Raw genomic sequence first — 27206 nt, forward strand, 5'->3', positions numbered from 1 at the left:
CCGAGTCACTGGAGCGCCTGAACGCCGCCACAGCTCGAAGACGGCCAGCCTCGCGTTGGCGAGTCCTGGCTGGCTCTGCCTCCGGAGCCTCGAGGTCGGTCGCAGATTGGAGGCCGCCAGCTCCGCCATTAGGCCTCAGCGCAGACGGAGGCAGAGAAGGGGGATACGACAAAAAAAAGTCGCATTCCCCCGAATAAAAAGAGACAGAAAGCCCTGTTTCAGCCCCCCCCCCCCCACACACAACACAACTTAATAACCAAAAAAATTAACTAAACAAGACAAAAAAAACAACACAAAAAAAGTAAAAACAGACAGACTGCAGGCGAGCCGCAGCCGTTCAACAGCGCCGCCACTTCCGGTGTTTGGTGCAACCAATACAAGTGCACTGCAGGGGGTGGACCACAATCCGGGGTCCTTCCTCTGCTGGACATTGAGGGGCTGTGTCCGGTGGGGACTGGTCAGACTGCATTTGGAGGATCGTGAACAGTTTCGAGCTCTTGTTCATTCACTTTCTTGAAGAATTGTGCTACGAACATATCTATCTCATCCACAGTCTCTCAAATAGAGGTGCTTTATTTTAATATGGTTGGTGAAAACGATTAAACTTCACAAATCACATCTTTAAACTCAGCTGAAAGAATATTACTTACACTCTGCTTGTCGCTTACGGAGAATTCCACTTGAAGTTCCGAGATCAGCTGGAAAAAAAAAGTTGGAAAAAAAACCGAAACATGTGAAGTGAGATCAAAACTTCCAGTTCTGAGTTTTTACCAAAAAAATTGAAAAGAAGTATGAGATCAAAGTTTTGTCCGATACACAGCAGTTATTTGGACGTGATAACTTTGCAGAACAATATTGATCAGTTGGGAGGATGGGCAAAGGTAAAAAAAGGTCAAAAACTTTATTTGCCATTTGTGCTTACACACATGGCAGATGGAAATTAATACTGCACCAGGAAATGCATTTTGAGATGGCTAATAAGACTTTAAAAAGGAGTGAACTGTGAGTATATATGTCCAAGGATTACTCAGGTGGAGGACAGGTAGACAAGGTAGGCAAAGACGGCAGAGGGAATACATGCTTCTAGAAAACATAGTTTGTCCACAACTGGAGTACAGTGTGCTGTTCTGGTTGCTACACTATAGGATGGGTGTGATGCACTAGAGGGGGCGCAGAGGAGATTCATCAGGATGTGGCCTCAATTGGAGCTCTGTAGTTGTGAGCCACCAGGGTAAGCTGGGTGTGTTCTCTTTGGAGCAGACGAGAGCAAGCGTTGACCTCATTGAGGCATAAAAGAATATGAGGTGCATCGATAGGGCTGGAAATGGTAGACAGAAGATATAAACTTGTTCCTCACAACACAGGGCAGAGGTTGAGGGCAAATGGAGATGAGATTTAGGGGATAGACACAAAATACTGGAGTAGCTCAGCAGGACAGGCAACATTTCTGGAGAGAAGAAATGGGTGACGTTTCGGGTCAGCACCCTTCTTCAGACTCGATTTAGATTTAGAGGAGGTCTACAATTATTGAGAGGAGATCTGGGGAACTTTTTCACCCCAAGGGTGGTGGAAATCAGGAACGCACCACCTGATGGGTTGGACAAAACAGGTATTCTCACGTTTAATGTTTAGATGGGTATTTTTGAAATGCCGTGGCATAAAAGGCTGGGGATGAGTGCTGGAAAAACAGAATCATATAAACAGGTCTTTGATTGCTGTTACAGACGTGATGGGTGATAGGACCCGTTTCTGAGCTGTACGACTTTGTGACAACGTGAAATAAAACAGTTTGGATAGTAATTCTATGTCCTGACAGAAAAAAGCTATAATCAAAAGTACAGAAAGCCTTGCATGTCTCTCGAAACTAAGTGTACACCATCAATAAAAAAGGCACTCCAGCTTATAAAACATTGAATACTGTGAAGGTTATATTTTCACTGCAAGTTTGTTCGATTTGCATACTGCCATTAAGCTGGTTGGAATTGCTGAAACATGGAGACACTCACATTAGGAACAATAATTGGCTTTCTTCTTGCAATTTTCTGTGTCGATAGAAAAGCTTCCAAAGAGGACTTGCAATTTATGCCCTGCCTTGTTTCCAATTTAAACTACTGATTATGCATCACATAATTTCTTTCAATTTATAATCCATAGCTTCAGCCTAATTCTTTATTTTCGAAGAAAGTGAGTGCTTTCAGGATACCCAACACAATTACAGATTTATAATGGAATGATCAGGGGGCTTGTAGCTTACTGTTCCAGCCTCTGACTTGTATCATTAGGCAGGTGGGCTAATTTGTATGAAAAATGAACTTTTACAAAATAAATTGTAAATCACATTGTGCACTCAAATAAAGGGTGGGAGATTGCAACCTTCACCTGGTCCACCTTGTTTCGACGAATGCAATCAACTCGACGTGCACAAACAAGAGCAAATAGAACAAGTTGACCTACAACTTAAAGGGGCAGTCCCACTGCGGCGACCTAATAGGCGAGTTTAGAAGAGTTTAGGAGAGTTTGAAAAAATGTCATGTTGAAGACCTCCTTCAACTATGTTGAAGACTAACTTCGGGAAAATTGGACACTGAATAGTGGAGAGTGAAGACGACCTCCTTCGATCTCCTTCGACCTCCTTTCGACTATTTTGAAGACTATCTACGACTACCCTCGATTATCTACGACTAACGTGCCGACCTACTACGACCTACTTTGACTAAACCTACGAGTTAAAAAAATATCGATTTTTTTCCATGGCGACCTTTTTTTACTCGCGGCCATTTTTCAACATGTTGAAAAATACGCCGCGACCTAGCTGAGGCCTCGAGTACGCGGGGACCACTCTCGAGCATGAAGGAGAGTTACAAAGATGTCCTAGGGCCTCGTGTCGACCATACTGCGAGTACGAGTCGAGGGCGAACTCGCGGATTAGGTTTCCGCAGTGGAACAGCCCCTTTAGACTGTGCACGCCATATGCAGGAAGACGACTCAAATAAAAATGAAGACTCCTTCTGAAGAAGGGTCCCGACCCGAAACGTCACCTATCTATGTTCTCCAGAGATACTACCTGACACTGCTGAGTTACTCCAGCACTGTCTACTTTTGTAAGCCAGCATCTGCAATTCCTTGTGCCTCCCATATTAAAAAAAAATTTTGGCATTAAAGCAATTCGACCTCTGAATTTAAAAATCAACCTTCTCTTGAACAATATAAACTCTGGTTGAAAAACGGGACATCTGTTTTTAAAAATAAAAAATTACTTCATTTAAAAATTTAACTCCCAAGATAGCACTATTTTAAGAATGAATAGGAATCCATTGCCATTAATGCCCTGCATCCTTCATTAATACAGTGAATTCTCCAAGGAAAATGGTAATACATTGCCTGTAATTTGAATATAGGTTACAAGGCTCAAATTTGAGTCTGAAAGTGTAATTAAGAAAGCACCTTGAGACTAAAGAATAATGATTTAGTGAGCAAATGTTACATACCGCATGATGGTAGGATTGCTGTGTCCACTTCCCCAGAACAAAACGCCATCTCGTAGAGTGTGTGAAAAGCAGTAGCGGGTGTCAAAGATTATTAAGGGTTTGGACACGCTAGAGGCAGGAAACATGTTCCCGATGTTGGGGGAGTCCAGAACCAGGGGCCACAGTTTAAGAATAAGGGGTAAGCCATTTAGAACGGAGATGAGGAAACACTTTTTCTCACAGAGTGGTGAGTCTGTGGAATTCTCTGCCTCAGAGGGCGGTGGATGCAGGTTCTCTGGATACTTTCAAGAGAGAGCTAGATGGGGCTCTTAAAAATAGCGGAGTCAGGGGATATGGGGAGAAGGCAGGAACGGGGTACTGATTGAGAATGATCAGCCATGATCACGTTGAATGGCGGTGCAGGCTCGAAGGGCCGAATGGCCTACTCCTGCACCTATTGTCTCTTGTCTATTATGGGGAGAAGGCAGGAGAATGGGGTTAGGAGGGAGAGACAGATCAGCCATCATTGAATGGCGGAGTGGACTTGATGGGCCGAGTGGTCTTATTCTACCCCTATCACTTATGAACGGTAAGTGTTCCACCACGTTGAACTGAGCGAGCAACCACTTCGTGGAGGCATTTGGGAAATGTAAATAAAACCACAATCTGACATTGAACAGTTTGTTGAAAGGAACCCGCGATGATGGGAAGGTCAGCTGCATCGCTTATTGGATTGGGGGGGGGGGGGGGGGGGGGAGTAAAGGGCCAGTCCCACTTTCACGACCTAATTCACAACCTTTTTTACTCGTGGACATTTTTCATCAGGCTAGAAAAAACGCCCCGACCTACTTGATGCCACGAGTACCTACGACTAGCATCACGGCCTGCCTACGACCTCGTGATGACCATGCTGCGAGTATGAGTCAAGGGCAAACTCGTGAATTAGGTCGTGAAAATGGGACAGGACCATAAGAATGAATTCCTTTCCGCAGTTTGGAGACAAACAGGTCAGGGAATAAAAGTCCTGGGAAGAACTGTGGAAAAAGCATCATTGAATCAAAAACGATTGGATTCTGAATTTTGAAGTAGTGACCTCTAGGTTGTCCGCTTGTGTTTACTCCAGATGGACAAGGATTCCCGTGGTGGGTCACGGTCCCGGAGAACTTCTAGCCCACCAATTCCCACTCTACCATGTGTAGGAAGGAACTGCAGATGCTGGTTTTCACCGGAGGTAGACACACAATGCTGGAGTAACTCAGCGGATCAGGCAGCATGGAGAGAAGGAATAGGTGACATTTCGGGCGGTGACCTTTCATCGGCCTACTCTACCATGACTGGCCGACGACTTGTTTGTCTGCTACAAAATGACAATGTTAAACGTGAGACTGTCGGAATTAACTACATCTTGACTGCTCAAACAGATCATGGGGTTTAAAGCACTGCAAAGAGTTCCCAGTTAAAGCAAACTTCGAGCCACACTTTCCTTTATTTTCCTTCCTTCTTAATTTCCAATCAGTTACTCTTCAATATTTTTATTTCCTTTCAGTATTTCTACTCGCCAGACTCTTCCCCCCCCCCCCACCCCACCCCTCCAATCCCACACAAATCATTGGGCCAACAATGTAGGTCATTAATTTGGAGCGAGGGGGAGAGACAGGGGGAGAGAGAGGGGGAGAGAGAGGGGGAGAGAGAGGGGGAGAGAGGGGGAGAGAGAGGGAGAGAGGGGGAGAGAGGGGGAGAGAGGGGGAGGGGGAGAGAGAGGGGGAGAGAGAGGGGGAGAGAGAGGGGGAGAGAGAGGGGGAGAGAGGGAGAGAGGGGGAGAGAGGGAGAGAGGGGGGAGAGGGGGAGGGGGACAGGGACAGGGACAGGGACAGGGACAGGGACAGGGAGAGGGAGAGGGAGAGGGAGAGAACATCTTGTGGAAGTCTAATGTAAAAACACCACAGCAAGCGACAGATCACCATAAATCATTTGAGCAAGTGATCATATTATATAGGAAGTCAAAGTTACATTGTGCAAGGGGGGGGCATTTACTTTAAAAAACCATTTCAAGAATCACGTCTAGGAAGACATTCGAGATGATTATGAATGCGGGGCACAAGTGCAGTAGAAAGTCACGTCCCATGTTAATCCACTCTAAGAGTGAATTATGACAAGGCACTTGGTTACAGTGGATTATTGCCAATTAGCAGACATTTGTTTTTCTATTGAATAGATGAGCGCTACTTGCCGCAAATCACCACAATCAAACTGGCAGTAATTTATTCTCAAGGGCCGAATATTGCTTAATTAATAGATGTTTTAGTTGAGATAAATCAGTCATCCCAGCAATGAAACCTGCTTGAAGATGCAAGGTCTTGGGGTCTGTACTGTGCCTCCAGCCTTGCCAGGAGCAATGATAGTAACAATGGCTAACGGAATCAAGGGGGAAAAAGCAAGAACGGGGTATTGATCAGCCATGACCATATTGAATGGCGGTGCTGGCTCGAAGGGCCGAATGGCCTACTCCTGCACCTATTGTCTATGTTTCTAAGCACCTCTCTATCCAGAGGCTGGCGAAGCCATACCACACCACTCTCGCTTTCCACGGCAAAGTATTTGCTGGCTTCTTCCCCCGCGACACCAAACACAAGCGTGTCGTTGTCTGGATCTCTGGCCCGCAGTTTGGTCACGGAGGTTCCTGTGGAATAATACAGAGAACAGTGAGTCAGTCAGTCGCCCCAGACATAAGCATGAGCTAAGAATAGAGGGTAGAGGAACATCATCCAATGTCTACATAAGGGGCTACCTTGCAGTGATAGACACAAAGGTGTTGGAGCAACACACAGCAGGTCAGGCAGCAACTCTGGAGAAAAGGAATAGGCTATGTTTGGAGGCAGTTCAGAGAAACTTCACCAGACCAACAGCTGGAATGGACCTGGGCAAGACTAGGTCTGGATCTGCTGACGTTTAGAAAATGAGGGGGGACTAGACTGAGACACACTAGATACAGGAGAGTCTGGCAAATGTGGATATTTCCCCATCGCAAGTCAAGAGTCCCAGTGTCCATTCGGATTGGCAACGGAACAAGGAAATTCTTACTTGCAGCAGCATAAAAGGCTTGCAAACACAATATCCATTGATAACATCATCAATAAAAATCAATAAATTAATAGCCCCGATTCAAGCGCAAAAAACCCAAGTCCTCAGTGCAACCAAAGATAGTAGTTCATTGTTTTGTTAGTGCTGCGTTTAGTTAGACTTGTGTGTGAAAATCTAGAATTGTGCCCACTGTTTAAAATAAGGCATCTCTCATCCCAGGGAATTGAATGTATTTGGAACTCTCGACCTTAAAGTTCAGTGGAAGCAAAGTCTTCAGGAGAGCTAGATAGATTCTTGGTGAGCAAGAATGCCAAAAGCTTATTTGCACTAACATCTTTGTATCTGAACCATCTTTTACTTCAGTGTCTTGCAGATTATGTTGTTGTGTGTTATCTGACCCATGCACTTGTGACGTTGCTGCAAGCAGGATTTATTTTGTACCTGCATCTTAGTGCAGAGATACAGCGCGGAAACAGACCCTTCGTTCGGCCCAATGAGTCCCCGCCGACCAGCGACTAGTAAACTGACACTAACTACACACATTAGGGACAATTTACAATTATACCAAGCCAAACCTACAAACCTGTACGTCTTTTTAGTGTGGGAGGAAACTGGAGATCCCGGGGGAAACCCACGCAGGTCATGGGGAGAACGTACAAACTCCGTACAGACAGCACCCATGGTCAGGATCGAACCCAGGTCTCTGGCGCTGTAAGGCAGCAACTCTACCGCTGCGCCACCGTGGAGCCCGATGGTACTTGTGCATATAACAATAAACATGACTTGAATTGGCTCAATACTAAAGCCCTCAAGTACATTCATAAATCTCAAAGGAATTAACAAGAAACTTCTTTGCTCAGAGAGTGGGAATGTGGAACTAACTACCACAAGGATTACTGGGGGGAAAAATAACACAATTGTGTTTAAAAGCAAGCTAAATAAACACCAGAGGGAGAATAGAATGAAAAGATATATTGATGGAGCGGGCAGAAAAGGGATACAGAATTAGATCTGACACAAAACTATCATCGTTTAAGTGCTTTGAGGAATTCCAACGACAACCTTGCCGAGCAAGCTTGCATTTGACAGATTACTAAAACTGTCTCCCCAACACAACTCTGAGGGAGAGCTGCCTATTCAGAGGCTTTTCCTTCTGATTGAACATTGATCAAAGACGCATGATCAGATAGGGACGAAAGATGCAGTGACTCCATCCTAAAGACAGTAAATTCCCCAGCTAACGCCGTTACTACCCCCATTAACGCTGACACACCATCCATCCTATTTGAGACTAGGGTTTCATTGTTGCACTTCCTTGCTGAAGATTCCCGCAGACTTTAAATAAATTCATTGTCTGAAATGAAAACGCTCCCAAGCAAAGTGATAAGATGCACCATTCATGCAATATTTCTTTCCCATCTCCACTGTCCTCTGTACTGATGTCAGGGGTTATGGGGAGAAGGCAGGAGAATGGGGTTAAGAGGGAGAGATAGATCAGCCATGATTGAATGGCGGAGTAGACTTGATGGGCTAATTCTACTCCTCTAACTTGATCTATTTCCACTATTTCTTCCTCCACTGTCAGAGTGGAGCCCAACGCAAATTGGAGGAAGAGCACCTCATATTTCTCTTGGGCAGCTTACTATACAGTGGTAAGAATATTGACTTCTCGATCTTCAAGTAACCCTCCCTCCACTACCCTACTTCTCAGACTAGTTTCACTGTCCTCCTGATTAATTTGTTCCTATTGTATGCCTCGTTGTCACCTTTCCCACGGCTAGCAATGAACCATTCTACATTTTCCTTGAACATTGTCTGCTTTGATCTGTTGTTGTCACACCTTACCCTTCCATACCTCTAGTCTCCCTCTCCCTGGAGTCTGAAGAAGGGTCTCGGCCCGAAATGTCACCCATTCCTTCTCTCGAGAGTTGCTGCCTGTCCCGCTGAGTTAAGGGCCTGTCCCACTTGGCACCTCATTTACGCGCCATATGTAAAATAGATCGGCACGTCTTGATGCGTGGGGTGCGCGTGGGTGACGCAGCATTGCGCATGGTGAGGCGTGGAATCGCATGTGGTGGTGCGCGGTATTGCGCGGCGCTCCAGCATTTCGTAGTGTAACAAAATCCTCACGCGCCACCTGCGTGACGAATCGCTGACGTATTGGCGTCGCACGTTGGCGTCCCGACGTCTCACGTGTATCGCTTAGTGATGCATGGTTACGTCACCGTGCGTCGAAGTCTGTAACCAGGCACTGCCGCTTGCCGCAGGGTATTCTAATGACATCACGCGCACCAGACAGCTGTGCTGACGCGTGATTTGCACGCGATGTCGCGCATCATGACGCGTATATGAGGCGCAAATGACAGCCAAGTGGGACAGGCCCTTAACTCCAGCATTTTGTATCTACCTTAGGTGTAAAGCAGCATCTGCCGTTCCTTCCTACACAATTCTATCCTATTTGCTCATATTTTTCACTTTGAATTTTTGCAGGTTTCGATACCTCAGCCACCAACTTGACAGATGGATCAAACAACGCTGCAATTAAGTTTACCGCAAAGGCCTTAGCGTTCTGTTAATTAATTCACAGGTTGCGGAACTCAGAAGGATGACAATTATTGCCCTTCAGAAGGTGATGCTGAGCTGCCCCCTTGAACCACTGCTGTCCAAATGACAAACATGTCCGCATGGAGTTACTGGGTTGGGAGTCCCTGGATTTCGACGCAGGGATGATAAATGAATGGTGATCCCTGTCCACACTCACAGTTCTGTGCTCTGTATTGCTCATTCATTTCAGCTAACTACTTGTACCTGTCAGAAACTGCAGGAGACCATGTTCATGACCGCTGCTAGTGCAATGCCGTACAATATGCTGCTTTCCCAAGCATTGGGTAGTTTCTTTTCCAACTCCCTCCAAAGATATCATTTCACATTCCTGACGCTGTACTGCACTGGCATGTGGGAATTAATGAATGGAATTTATTTTAATTTCTTTTGATGACTTGTATAATATTGGGCGGCACGGTGACACAGAGCTAGAGTTGTTGCATCACAGCGCCAGAGAAGCCGGTTCGATCCCGACTACGGCTGCTGTCTGTACAGAGTTTGTACGTTCTCCCCGTGACCTGCCTAGGTTTTCTTCGGGATCTCCGCTTTCCTCCCACACTCCAAAGACGAACAGGTTTATAGGTATGATATGTAAAACATTTTCCCCAGCGTGTAGGATAGTGTTAATGTGCGGGGATCACTGGTCAGCGCGGACTCAGTGGGCTGAAGGGTCTGTTTCCGTGCTGTATTTCTGAACTAAACAAAAACTAAATAAAGCAGTTGTTAATGGGCAAGTCTACAGTCTTCTTCTTATCGAGCCCACACACAAGATTAGAGGTTGTTCAGCCAGAGATGAACACACGTCTTGGCATCTGCATACAATGGTGTAGGTCTTGAGCTTCTTGTGCTTCTTGTGCGTGGTGGTGGAAAGATTGGTGGAAACAGCCACAACGTGAACACTCTTTCCTTCACCCCAGTCTACAGTATAAAATGATGAGGCACAGAATAGAGAGTCTGAACCTTTTCCCTAGGGTGGATGACAAAGATCAGAGGGCGTAGCTTTAAGGAGAGAGGGGCAAGTTTAAAGGGGATATGTGAGTAAGACCCAACTAACATAGGTTTAAGGGGGTTGGGGGAGAGAATCTGAGGGGTAACTTTTTTACGCAGAGGGTGGTAGGTGTACAGAACGAACTGCCATGGAGGTAGTTGAGACAGATACTATTGCAATGTTTAAGAAACATTTAGACATGTACATGGATGGACCAGGTTTAGAGGGATATGGGCCAAATGCAGGGAGGTGGAACTGGTGTATATGGGACATTTTGGCTAGTGTGGGCAAGTTGGGCCGAAGGGCCTGTGTCCACGCTGTAAGACTCAATGGCTTGAACAAGTCTAACTGACACGAAACAAAAATCAAATACGGTCAATGCTGTGATCATGTGGCCAAGAACCATGTGATTAAATGCCATGTGACCAAATGTGGGTGAGGCTAGGACCAGAGGTCATAGTCTCAGAATTAATGGACGATGAGGAGGAATTTCTTTAGTCAGAGGGTGGAGAATCTGTGCCACAGAAGGCCATGGAGGCAAAATTAGTGGATATATTTAAGGCAGAGATAGATAGATTCCTGATTAGTGTGGGTATCAGAGGTTGAGGGGAGAAGGCAGGAGAATGGGGTTAGGAGGAATAGATAGGTCAGCCATGATTGAATGGCGGAGTAGACTTGATGGGCCGAATTCTGCTCCTATCACATGAGTTTTATGTCACATGATGGAATGTCAACAATTGGTCAAAACAGGGTTGACAATGCCAATGTTTCTCTAAAGCTTCAATTGATGGCAAATATCTCTCTGTAAGAATTCATTAATAAATTTCCGATGAAAAATAATTAAACGTGCTGGTTAAGTCTCTGGCACTGCAAGGCGGCTTCTCTACCATATCAGTGCTGTCAAATTTAATTAATGTTTCCTTGATTCTTCATCTTCAAGGCGCTCTCTCTCTCTCTCTCTCTCTCTCTCTCTCTCTCTCTCTCTCTCTCTCTCTCTATCCTCGTTCCTCGCTTCTCTCTCGTCTACGTCATCCCCACTCTCCCGTCCCCTTCTGTCCCGTTTTCGAATCATGCTCTTTTCTCTCCTCTCCTCACTCTCCTTCCTCATCTGCCTCTCATGCCTCGGCGACCCGTCAGATCCCTCTTACGAGGATCAATCGCGCAGTCGCATCGTCCGTAGGTTCATCACGGCGTCGGCTTTTATCACTCACTCTCCTTCGAGTGTGACTTCGATTCGCGCTCGTCTCGATGTCTCTAAGGTCTCTTCTCTCATTCTCGAGTCTCTCTCTCTCTCCTGCTCATCTCTCTCTCCTACCCTCTCTCGCTCTGTCCTCCTCTCCCTCTCCCCCTTCCCTCGTCCCTCTCCCTCGATCCCTCTCCCTCTTTCTTAAAAAAGCTTTTCATTGTACCTCAGTACACGTGATAATATTAAACAAAACCAATTTAAATACTGTCTTGGGCTCACACAAATGCTGTACACAAATGTTCTTACCCCATCAGTGAAGCTTACGACCCCATAGCAGAAGTGTCCACGTCGCGGGGCTGGATACTGGAAGTATCCTGAGCTAATTCTGCTACCACCATCATCTATTGCAACAAGTGATGGCTTCCACTGATTGTCGCCAAAAGCTTGCGTCCTTTTCAGGACGGACGATGATAGTGAGGCCGACATTTGTAACAAGATGGACACAAAACGAAGAGAACCCTACAGCCAAAACGAGCCATTCAGCCCATCTTCCCAGACCAAGTTCATCATATTTTTCTTCCAATGTTTGTTAATGTAAGTTGCCCTCACCATGATGGATGTTCAATGATATTGTATAACTGTCATCGAGATAAATCTCCTTTCCGTAAGATATATCTAGAGAAGTGGATGATGTGAAGGCTCTCTCTCCCAATTACATCAACTGGTACCCAATGAAAACTGATATTCCTCCAATGGCCTTGAACCAAGGACATTACCAACTCTTTTATTAAAAAAACTGCTCAAAACCTTAGCACATCTCCGAGGCCAGTATTGGTCCCATATTCCCTTCTCCAACAGGAGAAGGCAGCCCATCAATTCTCCACAACCTCACATTCTTCACAAGCTTTCTCCATAATCATAATCCTACTTTCACGTATGCATCGTCAAGCGATCGTCAGCTGGGGGAGGACCTGTACTGCTGAGCCAGCGGAGATCAACTTGAATCTGAAGCAACTTCAGTGGGCCCAGCACCCTCTGGCACAAGTTTAACTCATGGCTAGTTGTTGATGTTCTGCTGCTGGACTGGGGGCAGTCATGGTGGTGCAGCGGTAGAGTTGCTGCCTTACAGCGAATGCAGCGCCGGGGACACGGGATCGATCCCAACCACAGGTGCTGTCTGCAAGGAGTTTGTACGTTCCCCGTGACCTGTGTGGGTTTTCTCCCAAATCTTCGGCTTCCTCCCACACTCCAAAGACGGACAGGTTTGTAAGTAATGGGCTTGGTAAATGTAAAAAATTGTCCCTCATGTGTGTAGGATAGTCTTAATATGCGGGGATCGCTGGTTGGCGAAGGCTCGGTGGGCCGAAGGGCCTGTTTCCGCACTGTATCTCTAAAACTAAAACTACTGAGCACAGCTCTGGTTATCATACTACAAGGAGACTCTGACACGACCTCAACAGGGTATAGAAATTGTTCAGGAGGTGGCCAGGAAAAGTTCAGTTACAATGAAAGGCTGGTTCAGGACAGGTTGTTTCATTTTGCGATGATTGAGGCTCAGGAAAGATTCAATTGAGAAGTGTTCCATCATAAATATCATTAACAGAATGGACTGGAAAGACCGAATACTCTGAGAGGGGTTAAAAATTCGGAGCCACACAGATTTAAGGATTAAAGCAAATTATTTTCACCCAAAGAAGGGTTATGGGTGTGGAACATGTTCCCTAATGGGGTGGGCAAGGTAGAAACTGTAACTCAGTCGACCTCTTGACACAGTGTAACGTTAGGCCTTAGAGATACAGCATGGAAACAGGCCCTTCGATCCACCAGGTCCTTGCCGACCCCATACACTCTCACTACCCTACACACTCGGGACAATTTACAATGTTACAGAAGTCAATTAACCTCCAAATCTGTACGTCTTTGGAGTGTGGGTGAAAACCGGAGCGCCTGGAGAAAACCCACACGGTCACTGGGAGAATGTACAGACAGCACCCGTGGTCAAGGTCGAACCTGGGTCTCCGGCGCTGTGAGGTAGTGACTCTCCCACCGTGCAGCCTGTAAATAACCAAGCATTGGGAAGCAGCATTAGTACACACAGTGAGTCAATAATCATCTCCCAAGCTGTAAACTTCAATGATTCAACTAATCCACAAGAAAGTTACTGCACAGAATGAATGTCTTTGTTGAATGTTGATTGTGCTGTTGCGTTTATTTATCTCTAATCAGGTCAGGAAAGGGCCCTTCAACTCCCCTCAGTCACCTGGCACATTAAGATTCGACAGTAATCCTACCTTGGGATCTTGTCGGGCATCCGAGTCCCAAACATCTCATTAATTATGAACAACAAGGATAAATATGAAGTGAATCTAATTACTATGGCGATGCATCATTTATAAGCTCCAGCAGAGATCTCCATAGGCACGCTCATCAGACCTTGAAATCTGGAAACGGGCGGGCGGGCGAGGATACGGAAGGAACGCCACTACTTGCATTTTGTAACTTAGAACCGCAAGTAGGTGCTGCGTGGAGGGCAAACCAGCTGGCTCAACGTTGCATTCATCCAACCCCATGCCCAGTCAGAGACATCGAACTAAACAGCGGGGTGGAAGATTGCGACCTTCACGTGGTCCGCCCTGTTTCGACTAATGCAATCAACTCGACGTGCACAAACGGAAGATCAAATAGAACAAGTGAGACCAAGCGGAGGTTGGGCGATCGTTTCGCCCGAACACCTCCGCTGGGTCCGCAATAACCAACCTGACCTCCCGGTGGCTCAACACTTCAACTCCCCCTCCCACTCCGTATCCGACCTCTCTGTCCTGGGTCTCCTCCATGGCCAGAGCGAGCAACACCGGAAATTGGAGGAACAGCACCTCATATTCCGCTTGGGGAGTCTGCATCCTGGGGGCATGAACATTGAATTCTCCCAATTTTGTTAGTCCTTGCTGTCTCCTCTCCTTCCTCAGCCCTCCTGCTGTCTCCTCCCATCCCCCAGCCTTCGAGCTCCTCCTCCTTTTTCCTTTCTTCTCCCCGCCCCCCCCCCCACCCCCGATCAGTCTGAGGAAGGGTTTCGGCCCGAAACTTTGCCTTTTTCCTTCGCTCCATAGATGCTGCTGCACCCGCTGAGTTTCTCCAGCTTTTTTGTGTACCATCAAATAGAACAAGTTGTCCAATAACTTTAGGCTGTGCACGCCAAAGCTAAACAGCACGGAGGCAGGGCCCTCAGCCCAACTTACCCATTCTATCTCCATCCCCTTCCTCTTTCCAGTTCTCCCGCTCGTCTTACTGTCTCCGTCTACATTCTATCTGTCCCGCCCCCTCCCCTGACATCAGTCTGATGAAGTGTTGAAGAAGGAACTGCAGATGATGGAAAAGTCAAAAGTAGACAAAAAAATGCTGGAGAAACTCAGCGGGTGAAGCAGCATCTATGGAGAAAAGGAATAGGCGATGTTTCGGGTCGAGATCCTTCTTCAGACGGAAGCAGTCATCAGTCTGAAGGTCTCGACCTGAAACGTTGCCTACTCCTTTTCTCCATAGATGCTGCCTCACCCGCTGAGTTTCTCCAGCAATTTGTGTCTACCTTCGATTTAAACCACCCTCTGACTGAAGAAATTCCTCCCCATCTTTCTAAAAGTTACGTCCTTTTATTTTATTTTATTCTTAATTTGTCAGCAAAAGTTGCCCAGAGCAAGGAGGACATGTTGATTGAAGGGAAAAGGAGGTAGTTGAAGCTAGGATTATCCCAACGTTTAAGAAACAGTTAGACAGGTACATGGATAGGACAGGTTTGGAGGGTGATTGACCAAGTAGGTGGGACTAGTGTAGCTGGGACATGTTGGGCCTGTTTCCACACTGTATCACTCTATGACTCTAACCTCTCACCCAAAGAAGATCATCTCTGATCACACGGTTCTCTGCAGTGGTGCTGTGATCACGCTGCTAAACCAACACCAGAGTTTTGGACTATTAACTCCGAGACACAACTTTGAATCTCACCATGTCAGCGAAGAGTTCAATTTCAAATAATCAACTCAGGGCGGCACGGTGGCGCAGCGGTAGAGTTGCTGCCTGACAGTGCCAGGGACCCGGGTTCGATCCTGACTACGGAGTTTGTACGTTCTCCCCGTGACTTGTGTGGGTTTTCTCCGAGATCTTCAGTTTCCTCCACACATTCCAAAGACGTACAGGCTTGGTTTAAGTGTAAATTGTCCCTAGTGTGTGTGGGATAGTGTTAATGTGTGGGGATCGCTGGTCAGTGCGGACGCGATGGGCCGAAGGGCCTATTGCCACGCTGTATCTCTGAACTAAGCTAAACTCAACTCAACCTGGAACTAAAACTTGTTTTATTAATGGCAAGTATGAACCCATCTGGTTCAGTATGTCCTTTGGGGAGGAATTTGGCTCCTATCATCTGCTCAGGTGTAGTAAATACCAGACCTTCCAATATGGTTGACTTTTAATTACCTCCTCCATCAGGGACAAGAGGGGATTGATAAGAAATGCTGGCAGAGACCCACATATTGTGAACATGTGCAATAAAAATTCCCCAAGCACAACACTGGAATTTAGGGCAGCACGTCTCCGGAGTGAGACTTGAACCCAGCACTCCACAACCTTCCTCTGTAACCAGGGCATGTACATCGCAGTGAGAGGGCAGAAACGGTACGGGGACAGCCAATACATCGCCAACAACTTTCATCGAGCTGCGGCAAGTGGTGTACTTTGATGAAGAACCCCTCGAGTCTGTCACCTCCAGCTCCCCCGACTGAACAAGACGCACAGCTTAAGATGAAAAGCAATTGCCATCTGTTCCGAGCAAGACAAGATAAATAGCCCAGCCCAGTCACACTGCCAGGCGATGCTGGCTGGCACCTGCGCTCAGCTCTACCTCCTGTGCAGTCTTTACTGAAATTATATAAAAGTACCAACACAATTCTATTCAGCTGTAACAATACAAATAACACACTACACCCCTGCACTTCCCCTTGCCCCAACACAGTTGCTCGCATTTATTTCAAGAGAGCTTGTATACAAAAAATGGGATGCAATGCTGAGGCTCTATAAGGCGCTGATCAGGCCATATTTAGATACTGTGAACAATTTTAGGGCACCATATGTGAGGAAGGATGTGCTGGCTCTGGAGTAGGTTGACGAGAATGATCCCAGGAATGAGTGGGCTAACATATGATGAGCGTTTGACGGCACTGGGCCTGTACTCGCGACAGCTCAGAAGAATGAGGGGCGACCTCATCGAAATATGCAGAATAATGAAAGGCTTGGATAGAGTGGACTCGGAGAGGATGTTTCCACTCGTGGGAGAGTCTAGGACCAGAGGTCATAGTCGCAGAATTAAAGGACGTTCCTTTAGGAAGGCGATGAGATGGGATTTCTTTAGTCAGAGGGTGGTGAACCTGTGGAATTCTTTGCCGCAGAAGACTGTGGAGGCCAAGTCAATGGATATTTTTAAGGCAGTGATAGATAGATTCTTGATCAGTACGGGTGTCAGGGGTTATTGGGAGAAGGCAGGAGAATTGGATTGGGAGGGAGAGTTAAATCAACCATGACTTGATGGGCTGAATGGCCTATATCTGCGCCAATCACTTTTGACATAATGAACAGAATATCACTCGGCTCCAAGAGGGAGCATTGGTGTCAGGTAGCTCCAGCCCTGATTTAGTTTGGTCACGGTGGCGCAGCGGTAGAGTTCCTGTCTTACAGCAAATGCAACACCGGAGACCCGGGTTCGATCCTGACTACAGGTGCTGTCTGTACGGAGTTTGTACGTTCTCCCCGTGACCTGCGTGGGTTTTCTCCGAGATATTGGGTTTGTAGGTCAATTGGCTTGGTAAATGCAAAAAAATTCCCTGGTGGGTGTAGGATGGTGTTAATGTGCGGGGGTCTCTGGTCGGCACGGACCCGGTGGGCCGAAGGGCCTGTTTCCGCACTGTATCTCTAAACTAAAGTAAAACTAAAGTTGGATTTTGTTTACCATCAATGTAGGCAGCATAACTACATTGCAGCAGGAGTTATGGGGAGAAGGCAGGATCATGGGGTTAAGAGGGAAAGATAGACCAGCCATGATTGAATGGCAGAGTAGACGATGGGCCAAATGGCCTAATTCTGATCCTATCACATATGTACTAATGAACTTCAGCTTGAATAACTGCTCAATTCTTTCAATATATTTTGTCAGTAACTTCAATGACGGGAACATACAAATTAGTTTCCTCTTTAAAACATTTTTCAGTGTAAGCGTTGGAGCATGTTTGACATTAATCGCTGGACTATGTTCCCAGATATGGGTTTATCCTGATCAGCATGGAATTACATTTGTTTAAATACTGTAAATGTTAGCCTTTTAAATAATAAAAAATGAAGAGTCAGGGCCTCATTGAGACAGTGCCAAATAGATGCCTTTGAAGCTGGGATTTGGCACGTCACCAACCCGTTATTATTCACGAAGCACTGCAGACGTTTTTTTTATCTCCCGCTGTTAAAGCAAGACGAACATCTCCCTGCAATGCATGAATTTGAGGTTCGCACAGAATGCAGAGAAAGGTGCGAGATTATGGCAATAGGCTGATGCATTCACAGGCAGATGAGGAAGCATTTACTCCTCCAAAATTAGATAGAATTACATTGCATTTCAAACACAGGAAAATATACCATTTGGCCCTGCATGAGCCTCTGCCCACACTCCTTCCATCTGTTGATGTGGGCTTCTATTCATTCCTCCCTCATGAATGCACTGAATGCATCTTTGCTGATCACTTCGCCCACACATTAGAGTCACTCCACATCAGAACCAATCTCGGGTGAAGCCAATTCATGAAATACACGTGGCACTCCATTAATCTATCGTTAAGTAGTGACGGCATTGTGGCAAAAAAATACCCCAAGGCACCAGAGTCAAAAGGAGGGGAGTCAAGTCTCAGTCGACCCCACGACAGAAGGGGGAAGAGTTGTAAAGTTTGACAGCCACGGGGAAGAAGGATCTCCTGTGGCGTTCTGTCCTGCATCTTGGTGGAACCCGTCTGTTGCTGAAGGTACTCGTCAGGTTGTCACGGAGGGGGTGAGCTGTATTGTCCATGATGCTCCGCAGTTTGAGGAGCACCCTCCCCTCCAAGACCACCCTCCCAAGAATCCAACTCCGCCCCCAGCACGGAGCCAGCCTTCCTGATGAGTTTATTGATCCTATAGATCCTGAAGGCTGCAGAGGCCAAGTCAGTGGATATTTTTAAAGGCAGATAGATAGATTCGTGATTAGTACAGGTTTCAGAGGTTGTTCAGAAGGCAGGAGAATGGGGTTAGGAGGGAGAGATAGATAAGCCATGAGTGAATGGCAGAGTAGACTTGATGGGATGAATGGCCTAATTTTGCTCCTATTCCTTATGACATGAGCAGATGAGGTTAGCTTACCTTGGCACTTAGTTGCCCCATGCTCCAACAGTCCTTATGACCTACTGCACTAATATTTTAAAACAAACTTCAAAAGATTGAGAAACTCATTCAGCGAAGAGATTGTGGGGAGAGTCACTTCAAATCCTCATGGATTTTTATCGGCTTGGCTAAAGCCTCAGGGTGTGCATTCTCAATCCACTCCACACACGAGAGCCTAATCTAAAGTGACACATGAGAGTAGTGCTGATTGCGAGAGGTGCCTTCGTTCAGCTGGGACATTAAACCCTCTGAACCATTGATAAAAGGAACAGGGAGCTGTGAAGATCCCCGTGAAGATTTCTCCTCCGAGCGCCAAATGAAAACTGTATCATTGCAGACGTGTGGACCTTGCCGGGTGTAAAAAGGTCAGTGTGTTCGCCAAGATACCGCACCGATGGGAAAACGAGAGAGAAACAAAGAAAGATTAAATGAAAAGAAAAGATGAGAAGTGAAGAAGGCAAAAGAAATATAAAAAGAAGGATATAAAGTGTAATTGCTTCTATTAACTGGAAACATTTTGGACAAATTATCTTCTCCTAAGTATGCCAAAGGATCTTTTGTGTTTAAAGAGTCGAATAGGATCACAATTTAACACTCTATATTGTAGAGGTGTGCCAGCTGGTATTGGACTGAGAGGTCTTTTTCAGGTCTTAAGCAATATTTATTTCCAATATTTAAGAATCCACATTGTAAACTTTCCAACTAGAGGATGAGCAATACCACTGTTGGCGGGGAATTTTTGAAGCACTGCGTTGAATCACTTCATTATTTCTCAACATTTAACAGAACTCCTCAATCAATGAGTTGCCTTCGATTAATACGTCTGATGTTTATCAAAATGATCCATAATGGACACTCATCTTCATGGCAGACACGCACATTACTAGTCGGTGAGGGGGTCGGCTGAAGAGCATTCAGCAGCCACTGGATCATTGAATACCACATATCTCTATTAAGTCCATAAGTTGAAGGAGCAGAGTTAGGCCCACCAAGTCTACTCCGCTATTCAATCACGGCTAGTCTATCTTTCCCTCTCAACCCCATTCTCCTGCCTTCTCCCCCCAAACCCTCGACACCTTTGCTGATCAAGAATCTGTCAATCTCTGCCTTGACAATATCCACTAACTTGGCCTCCACAACCATCTGTGGCAATGAATTCCACAGATTCACCACCCACTGAGTACAGAAATTCCTTCTCATCTCTCCAAAGGCCCCCTGGATAGACATAACCTCCACAATGGGCACAGTCTGCACTCATCACATAGCACACCTGGGCCCATTGGTCCTTGGTAAGTAATGCTTCAGATAGACAGAAAGTGCTGGACTAAACCAGCAGGTCAGGCAGCATCTCTGGAGAAAAAGGATGGGTGACATTTCGAGCGGGACCCTTCTTCAGGCTTCACTGAGCCGGAGAGCAGTCGGAATTACAGAGGGGTAGAAGGGAGAGAGGGTCGGAGAGAGGAAGTGAACATCTTCAAAGTAGGCATGCCTTGAGGAGATTTTGCAGTGGGGCAGACACAATGTGTAGGAAGGTTCTGCAGATGCCGGTATATACCGAAGATAGACACAAAGTGCTGGAGTAGCTCAACAGGTCAGGCAGCATCTCTGGAGAAAAATGGTGGGTGACGTTTCAGGTTGGGAGCCTTCTTCAGACAAATGGTCCCGATTCGAAACGTCGCCCATCCATTTCCTCCAGAGATCACCTTTTAATACGTCGTCCTCCAGTAAAACAGTGAAGAAAATGTTACATACAGTAACTTGAACCGAGCTTCCGAAGTGATTTATATCATTTTATTAAACTGTTTGCCTCCGCCCCCAAATATTGAAGAGCAATTGTAACAGAGTATTAGCAAATAAACGCAGAGGGCCAAGATCAAGGGGCTGGAGGTTTCTAATAAAGCTGGATGGAATCGAGGATATGATCCACAAATCACAATTAACATGGCACGAACGAGAACAAATGAAAACTAATTTCAGTATTCAGTGATATAGTGGAGTAATATCTAATTCTGCGTCCGGAGGTGAGAGCACTCTAATGATCTCAACAAATATAAAGCACTTCGGAGCCACGGAGCTCGAGTCATTCACCCATCTTTCAAACAGGACTTCCCCAAAACACCAGTTAGAAATCTCACGTGAACCAGACCCTGCAGAAATGCAACCACAGATGTGAACAAGGACATTATTTCATTTCCGGTTCTAACAGGCACCAGCGCCTATTTTGCACGGATCGATAATTATTCTGAAACAAAGACTAGCCTGTCATTTAAGGCCATGACTGTTGATTAAAACACCACTGTTTGCTCAGAAAAATACTCAAGAGACTCTAGTGTAGGGAAGAACTCCAGATGCTGGTTTACATCGAAGATAGACACAACATGCTGGAGTAACTCAGCGGGACAGGCAACGTCTCTGGAGAAAAGGAATGGGTGATGTTTTGGGTCGAGACCCTTCTTCAGACTGATTTTTCGGGTCAAAATCCTTCGGAAGAGATACAACCTCGCCCATGAATTTGGGAGAATTACCATGCTCTACTTTGAAATAACATCTAGGACTCATTCCGGTCCATAAGAGAGGCTACTGGATGCCCGTCTCATCTATAGATAATTTAATTTAGTTTAGTTTAGTTTACGGTCAGGTCGGGGGGAGTTTCCCCCCGCCACGGGTACCATGTAATCCCGTGCTACCTGCTCCATGGTCGGATAGTCGACGACTAAACCGTCTCCCCCACCTGGTTTGCCAGGTGAGGACGGGGCTGTGGACACCCAACAGGACCAAAAACAAGACCTGTCTAAGGGTGGATGAGCTCCTAGAGTGCCAACGGACATCCATACTTTAGTAGAAGTTGCCATCACTGTCGTACACAGCATTGTTAAGGGCCTGTCCCACTTTTACGACCTAATTCACGACCTCTGTCGAGTTTGCCCTTGACTCATACTCGCAGCATGGTCGTCACGAGGTCGTAGGAGGTCGTAGGTGGGTTGTAGGTAGGTCGTGATGCTTGTCGTAGGTACTCATGGCATCAAGTAGGTCGGGGCATTTTTCTAGCCTGATGAAAAATGTCCTCAAGTAAAAAAGGTCGTGAATTAGGTCGTGAAAGTGGGACAGGCCCTTAAGGCACCGTGCCCGCTGATGTTTTCAACGATGATGAAGATGATTATTGTCACGTGTACCAAGGTCCAGTGAAATCTTCTGCTCCGTGCTAACCAGTCAGTAGAAAGACTGTACATGATTACAATCGAACCATCCATGGTGTACAGATACATGATAAACCAGATTCAGATTCAACTTTAATTGTCATTGTCAGTGTACAATACAGAGACAACGAAATGCAGTTAGCATCTCCCTGGAAGAGCGACATAGAATATGATTTCAATAAATAAACCTATTTACATGCATACAGCCATAGTGTTTTTTCTGTGGGAGGAGTGTCCGGGGGTGGGGGGGTGATTGGCAGTCACCGAGGTACAGTGTTGAGTAGTGTAACAGCCGCAGGGAAGAAGCTGTTCCTGGACCTGCTGGTCCGGCAACGGAGAGACCTGTAGCGCCTCCCGGATGGTAGGAGGGTAAACAGTCCATGGTTGGGGCGAGAGCAGTCCTTGGCGATGCTGAGCGCCCTTTGCAGACAACGCTTGCTTTGGACAGACTCAATGGAGGGGAGCGAGGAACCGGTGATGCGTTGGGCAATTTTCACCACCCTCTGCAGTGCTTTCCGGTCGGATAAAGGGAACTTATTGGATTATAGTGCAAGATAAAGTCCAATAAAAGATAGTCCGAGGGTCTCCAGTGAAGTAGATGATATCTCAGGAACACTCTTTGTAATCATGTATTGTCTTTCCGCTGACTAGTTAGCACCCAACATAAAGTTTATTTGCAATTATTGTTCACACCAGTCGCAACATGATTAGAACTTCCTGATCTAATTTAGCGCTGCTGGAGAATACTAGCATCCAAAGTTGACATTATAACTAGTTATCTCTTCAAAGGCTGAGATATATTTGAAATAGTCCTAGTTATGGAAACAGGCCCTTAGTCCCAACGTGTCCATGCCAACCAAGATGCCCCATCTATGCTAGCCCCACCTGCCTTTCCATGTACCTGAACAAATGTCTTTTAATTATTGTCATAGTACCTTCCTCAATTACCTCGTATGGCAGCCTGTTCCATATACAATACGATAAAACGTTATCCATCCCCGGAGGGAAATCGGTCTGCCAACACTCACAACGCACAACAAGGCACCCGAAAAAGTTGTGATTAAAATTAAATTAAAAGAGAAGTGAAAAAAAAAATCCCACCGTCATCTGTGTGCAAAAATTGTCCTTCAAGTTCCCATTAAATCTTTCCCCTCTCACCTTAAAGTCGATGCCCCTCCTCTGGGCATTCAACCTATCTATTCTGCTCACGATTGTATACTCCTGGACAACAGGAGGAAGTGAATTCTCTACGCTGAAGTCCGAGCCACTTCATGGCTCCATACAATTAATGAAGTACAAGGATGTTCGGCCTCTGAGCACTTGTTCTGGGGAAGGCTTTACAGAGGTCGGCCAGCTCTGGTGCTCCTCGATCCGTCTCTAAATGTGCTTGCTTATTCTGCCAAGCTCTATGTACACTTTTAGAGCTGCAGCTCCTGTGTTTGATCACCCCCAAAGGAAACAACTCGTCTAAGACAGCACTTCAATAAGAGAGCTACAAAAGAACAATCTAAATCCAATTCTTCTCCACCAAAGGAAATTGTCTGCCCAGGTTATCCTTTGTACTGATTTCAGACAGGGATAGAGTGTCGCGGCAATTCAACCATCGCTGAGAGCTTTTCTTCTCCCCTTTCAAAACTCTTAACAGCACAAACACTTGAAAACTTCTCTGATGGTGCAGCCAACATCATTGATATAATTCGTCTCAACTGACAGCGAGTGGAGGAGTTCTTTGGGAATGAATAAAAGACTTGTCTTGTTAGGGAGTCTCATCGCATATCGGCGAGAGCTCGCCACTTCACTTACATTGGAGTGCAGGGGCTTATCTTGGTAATGGTGACAGCCTTATGCTTGTAGCAGGCGTCTAACAAAGAGACAAATCATAACTTAATAACAAAAAGCAAAAAGGCGGCAGATATTGGAACAAGGACTGAGAAACGGTAGATAGACACAAAAAGCTGGAGTAACTCAGGGGGACAGGCAGCATCTCTGGAGAGGAGGAATGGGTGACGTTTCGGATCGAGACCTTTCTTCCTCGACCAGAAGCATCACCCATTCCTTCCCATCTTCGGTTTAAACCAGCATCTGCAGTTCCTTCCTCCACACTGACAAACGGTGAAGAATTCAGCAAGTCAAGAGGCGCTGACTGAAACATGGTTAACATACAGAATCAATGACCTTTCATCAGATTATATGTATGTTTTTATTGAAGTATTCTGCACCAGTGCTGCAGGATTTGAAACAGGAAGATGAAAGTTCATTGGCCAGAAAGATCAATATCCACAGAAGCTATCTACTGAGTATTCACTGACTCTGTGAAGGTTTAGTCCAGCTATTCCCCTAGTTCTGGTCCGAAGAGAATGCGCAAGCAAGTCTGGATACTTCTTTCGTCAGAGGGTGGTGAATCTGTGGAATTCATTGCCACGGAAAGCTGTGGGGGATAAGACAATGGATATTTTTATGGCAGAGCTGGATAGATTCTTGATTAGTATGGGTGTCAGGGGTAAATGGGGAGAAGGCAGGAGAATGGGGCTGCAGCCCAGGAATTGAAACATTAGATGAGATGAGGCTTGATTGTCCATGTTCCTGCTGGTGCTGACTCATTGGGACAAACAGCCCCCTCTTGTGCTCTAAGCTTATCTGACCAATGGAACATCTGGCCCAGATGTAGGGTTGCAAACGCCTGGTGCCTGTTTTCCCGCACTAATCATCTCAAAGTGACTGGTGATAACCACTAGAGAATGTCCGATACCTCACCCTTCTGCAGTGAACTCTTGAACCCCAATTAGCATGGGTTAGGAGCTTTCCGACTGGAAATTGCAAATTACGATATAACTCACAACCACGTTAAGAATGCCGACAAGACAGATCAATTTCAATGCATTATTGTTTTGCCTCGGTATTTCAAATGAGTTTTCAATATCAGGACATAGCTAAGGTACACAAAAAAGCTAGAGAAACTCAACGGGTGCAGCAGCATCTATGGAGCGAAGGAAAAAGGCAAAGTTTCTGCCCGAAACGTTGCCTTTTTCCTTCGCTCCATAGATGCTGCTGCACCCGCTGAGTTTCTCCAGCTTTTTTGTGTAGCTTCGATTTTCCCGCATCTGCAGTTCCTTCTTAAAAACTCAGGACATAGCTAAACCAGCATCATGGAACCTTGGATGTGTTGGACCGGCAAATCTTTCACACTGGTGGTTCTCCCAATTCAGTGAACCACAGCGGTTTCAAGGGAGTATGGACAAGAGGGCTCCAGCGAATATAAAAGGTTGCATGGGAATCATGGAGCCTGGTGGATGTAGAAAGTAGCACTGGAGACAGGATGCTCGAGCATTTAAAGGGAGTGCGGGAACGGTGCCCGAATGGGACTATGGGGGGGGGGGGGGGGGGGGGGGGGGGAGGGGGGGGGGAGGGGGGGGGGTATGAAGCCGTATCCCGGTGAATCAGATGCCGGACCACCAGGAATGTCGAACAATGACGAGCGCCTGAGGGAAATCACCAGACTGGACCCTGGGGTTGTATTAACTCCAACTGGGGAGAGTCCTCAAGTTTAAGGTCATAAGTGACAGCAGCATTAGGCCATTCGGCCCATCAAGTAAACTCGGTCATTCAATCATGGCTGAGCTATCTCTCCCTCCTAGCCCCATTCTCCCAACTTCTCCCCAAAACGTCTGACACCCGTGCTAATCAAGAATCTAGCTAAGCCATTTAGAACGGAGATGAGGAAATGCTTTTTTACACAGAGGGATGCGAGTGTGGAATTCTCTGCCTCAGAGTGCGGTGGAGGCCGGTTCTCTGGATGCTTTCAAGAGAGAGTTAGATAGAGGTCTTAAAGCTAGCGGAGTTAAAAGATATGCGGAGAAGGGGTACTGATTGGGAATGATCAGCCATGATCACATTGAATGGCGGTGCTGGCTAGAAGGGCCAAATGGCCTACTCCTGCACCTATTGTCTATTGTGTATTAAAAAATATCCACCACCGTCTTGGCCTCCACAGCCTTCTGTGGCAAAAATTCCACTTTTTAAAGATTGAGACGCAACGTCATTGGAACATTAAGCGGCCTCCCCTGGCTGACGAGGCTAAAACTAAGGCTTGCAATCTTTAAAATAATTCCTTATGGCTCAAAGGATAGGGAACTTTGGAATTCTCTACCCTAATGTGCTGTGGAGATTTGGTCACTGTGTAAGGAAGGAACTGCAGATGCTGGTTTAAACCGAAGATAGACCGCTAAATGTTGGAGTAACTCAGCGGGACAGCCAGGATCTCTGGAGAGAAGGTCAAAACCCTTCTTCCGACTGATTCAGTCACTGAGTAGATGCATCGACAGCTTTTTGGATATTTGAGGAAGCAATGGTCATAGAATAAGACAGTACAATGGTGCCAAAGTTCTCCCAATTGGTTCCAGCACTTTGTGTCTATCTTCAGTGTAAACCAGCATCTGCAGTTCCTCCCCACACAAGATTGAGAATAGATCCATCCTATCTATTTCAGCAGAGAGTTGAGTAACAAGGCAATGAACAGCCAATTAATTGAAACCCAATGGTTAAGAGAGTCGGGATGTTTTTTTTCACCCAGGAGGTGGAGTTCTGAAATGCACTGCAGCCCTAATCTTGTAGAACTGTGGGGCAAGTGTGAATGGTCCATCCAGCACCAAGTCTGAACTCCATGGACCCAACACCAACATCTGATCGTCATGTCATCAAGAGTCAAGAGAGTTTATTGTCATGTGTCCCAGATAGGACAATGGCATTCTTGCTTGCTGCCGCACAACAGAGTATTGTAAGCAAAAATACAGAACAGTTCAGTTCAATCTACACATAAATAAACAGATAAAGTGCAATAGGCTGTTACAGTTCAGACTCTGGTTGTTGGCGAGTTTAATAGGCTGATAGCTGTGGGGAAGAAGCTGTTCCTGAACCTGGATGTAACAGATTTCAGGCTCCTCGATGGGCTCCAGGCACAGGGCCCAGCAAGCCAATTAAACCTCCAAAAATCAAAAACAACCTCAATAATAATCAAATAATAAGTGTCGGCAGTGGTATAGAACATTTCATCACCGGTGGCACACACAAAATGCTGGTGTAACTCAGCGGGTGAGGCAGCATCTCTGGAGAGAAGGAATGGGCGACATCGGATGCTGCCTCACCCGCTGAGTTACTCCAGCATTTTGAGTCTGCCTTCGATTTAAATCAGCTTCTTTCTTACATATTTCACTGGCGGTTGCTCAGCAGTGTTGAGGGTGGATAAC

The 27206-nt window shown here is 46.2% G+C and overlaps 1 protein-coding gene across 2 annotated transcripts in view; it reads right to left on the bottom strand.

Annotated features, from left to right (window-relative positions):
- Positions 1 to 27206, bottom strand: part of cdh23 (cadherin related 23) — a 556325-nt gene that overhangs the window by 438135 nt on the left and 90984 nt on the right. For both annotated transcript variants that reach the window (XM_033012745.1, XM_033012744.1), the window contains exons 4-5: positions 6005 to 6147; positions 651 to 698 (exon numbers count right to left, since the gene is read on the bottom strand). In XM_033012745.1, coding sequence (XP_032868636.1) covers positions 651 to 698; positions 6005 to 6147 — 191 coding nt within the window. The remainder of the gene's footprint in view (positions 1 to 650; positions 699 to 6004; positions 6148 to 27206) is intronic.

Source organism: Amblyraja radiata, chromosome 37 (genome assembly GCF_010909765.2).
Source record: "Amblyraja radiata isolate CabotCenter1 chromosome 37, sAmbRad1.1.pri, whole genome shotgun sequence".
NCBI lineage: Eukaryota > Metazoa > Chordata > Chondrichthyes > Rajiformes > Rajidae > Amblyraja > Amblyraja radiata.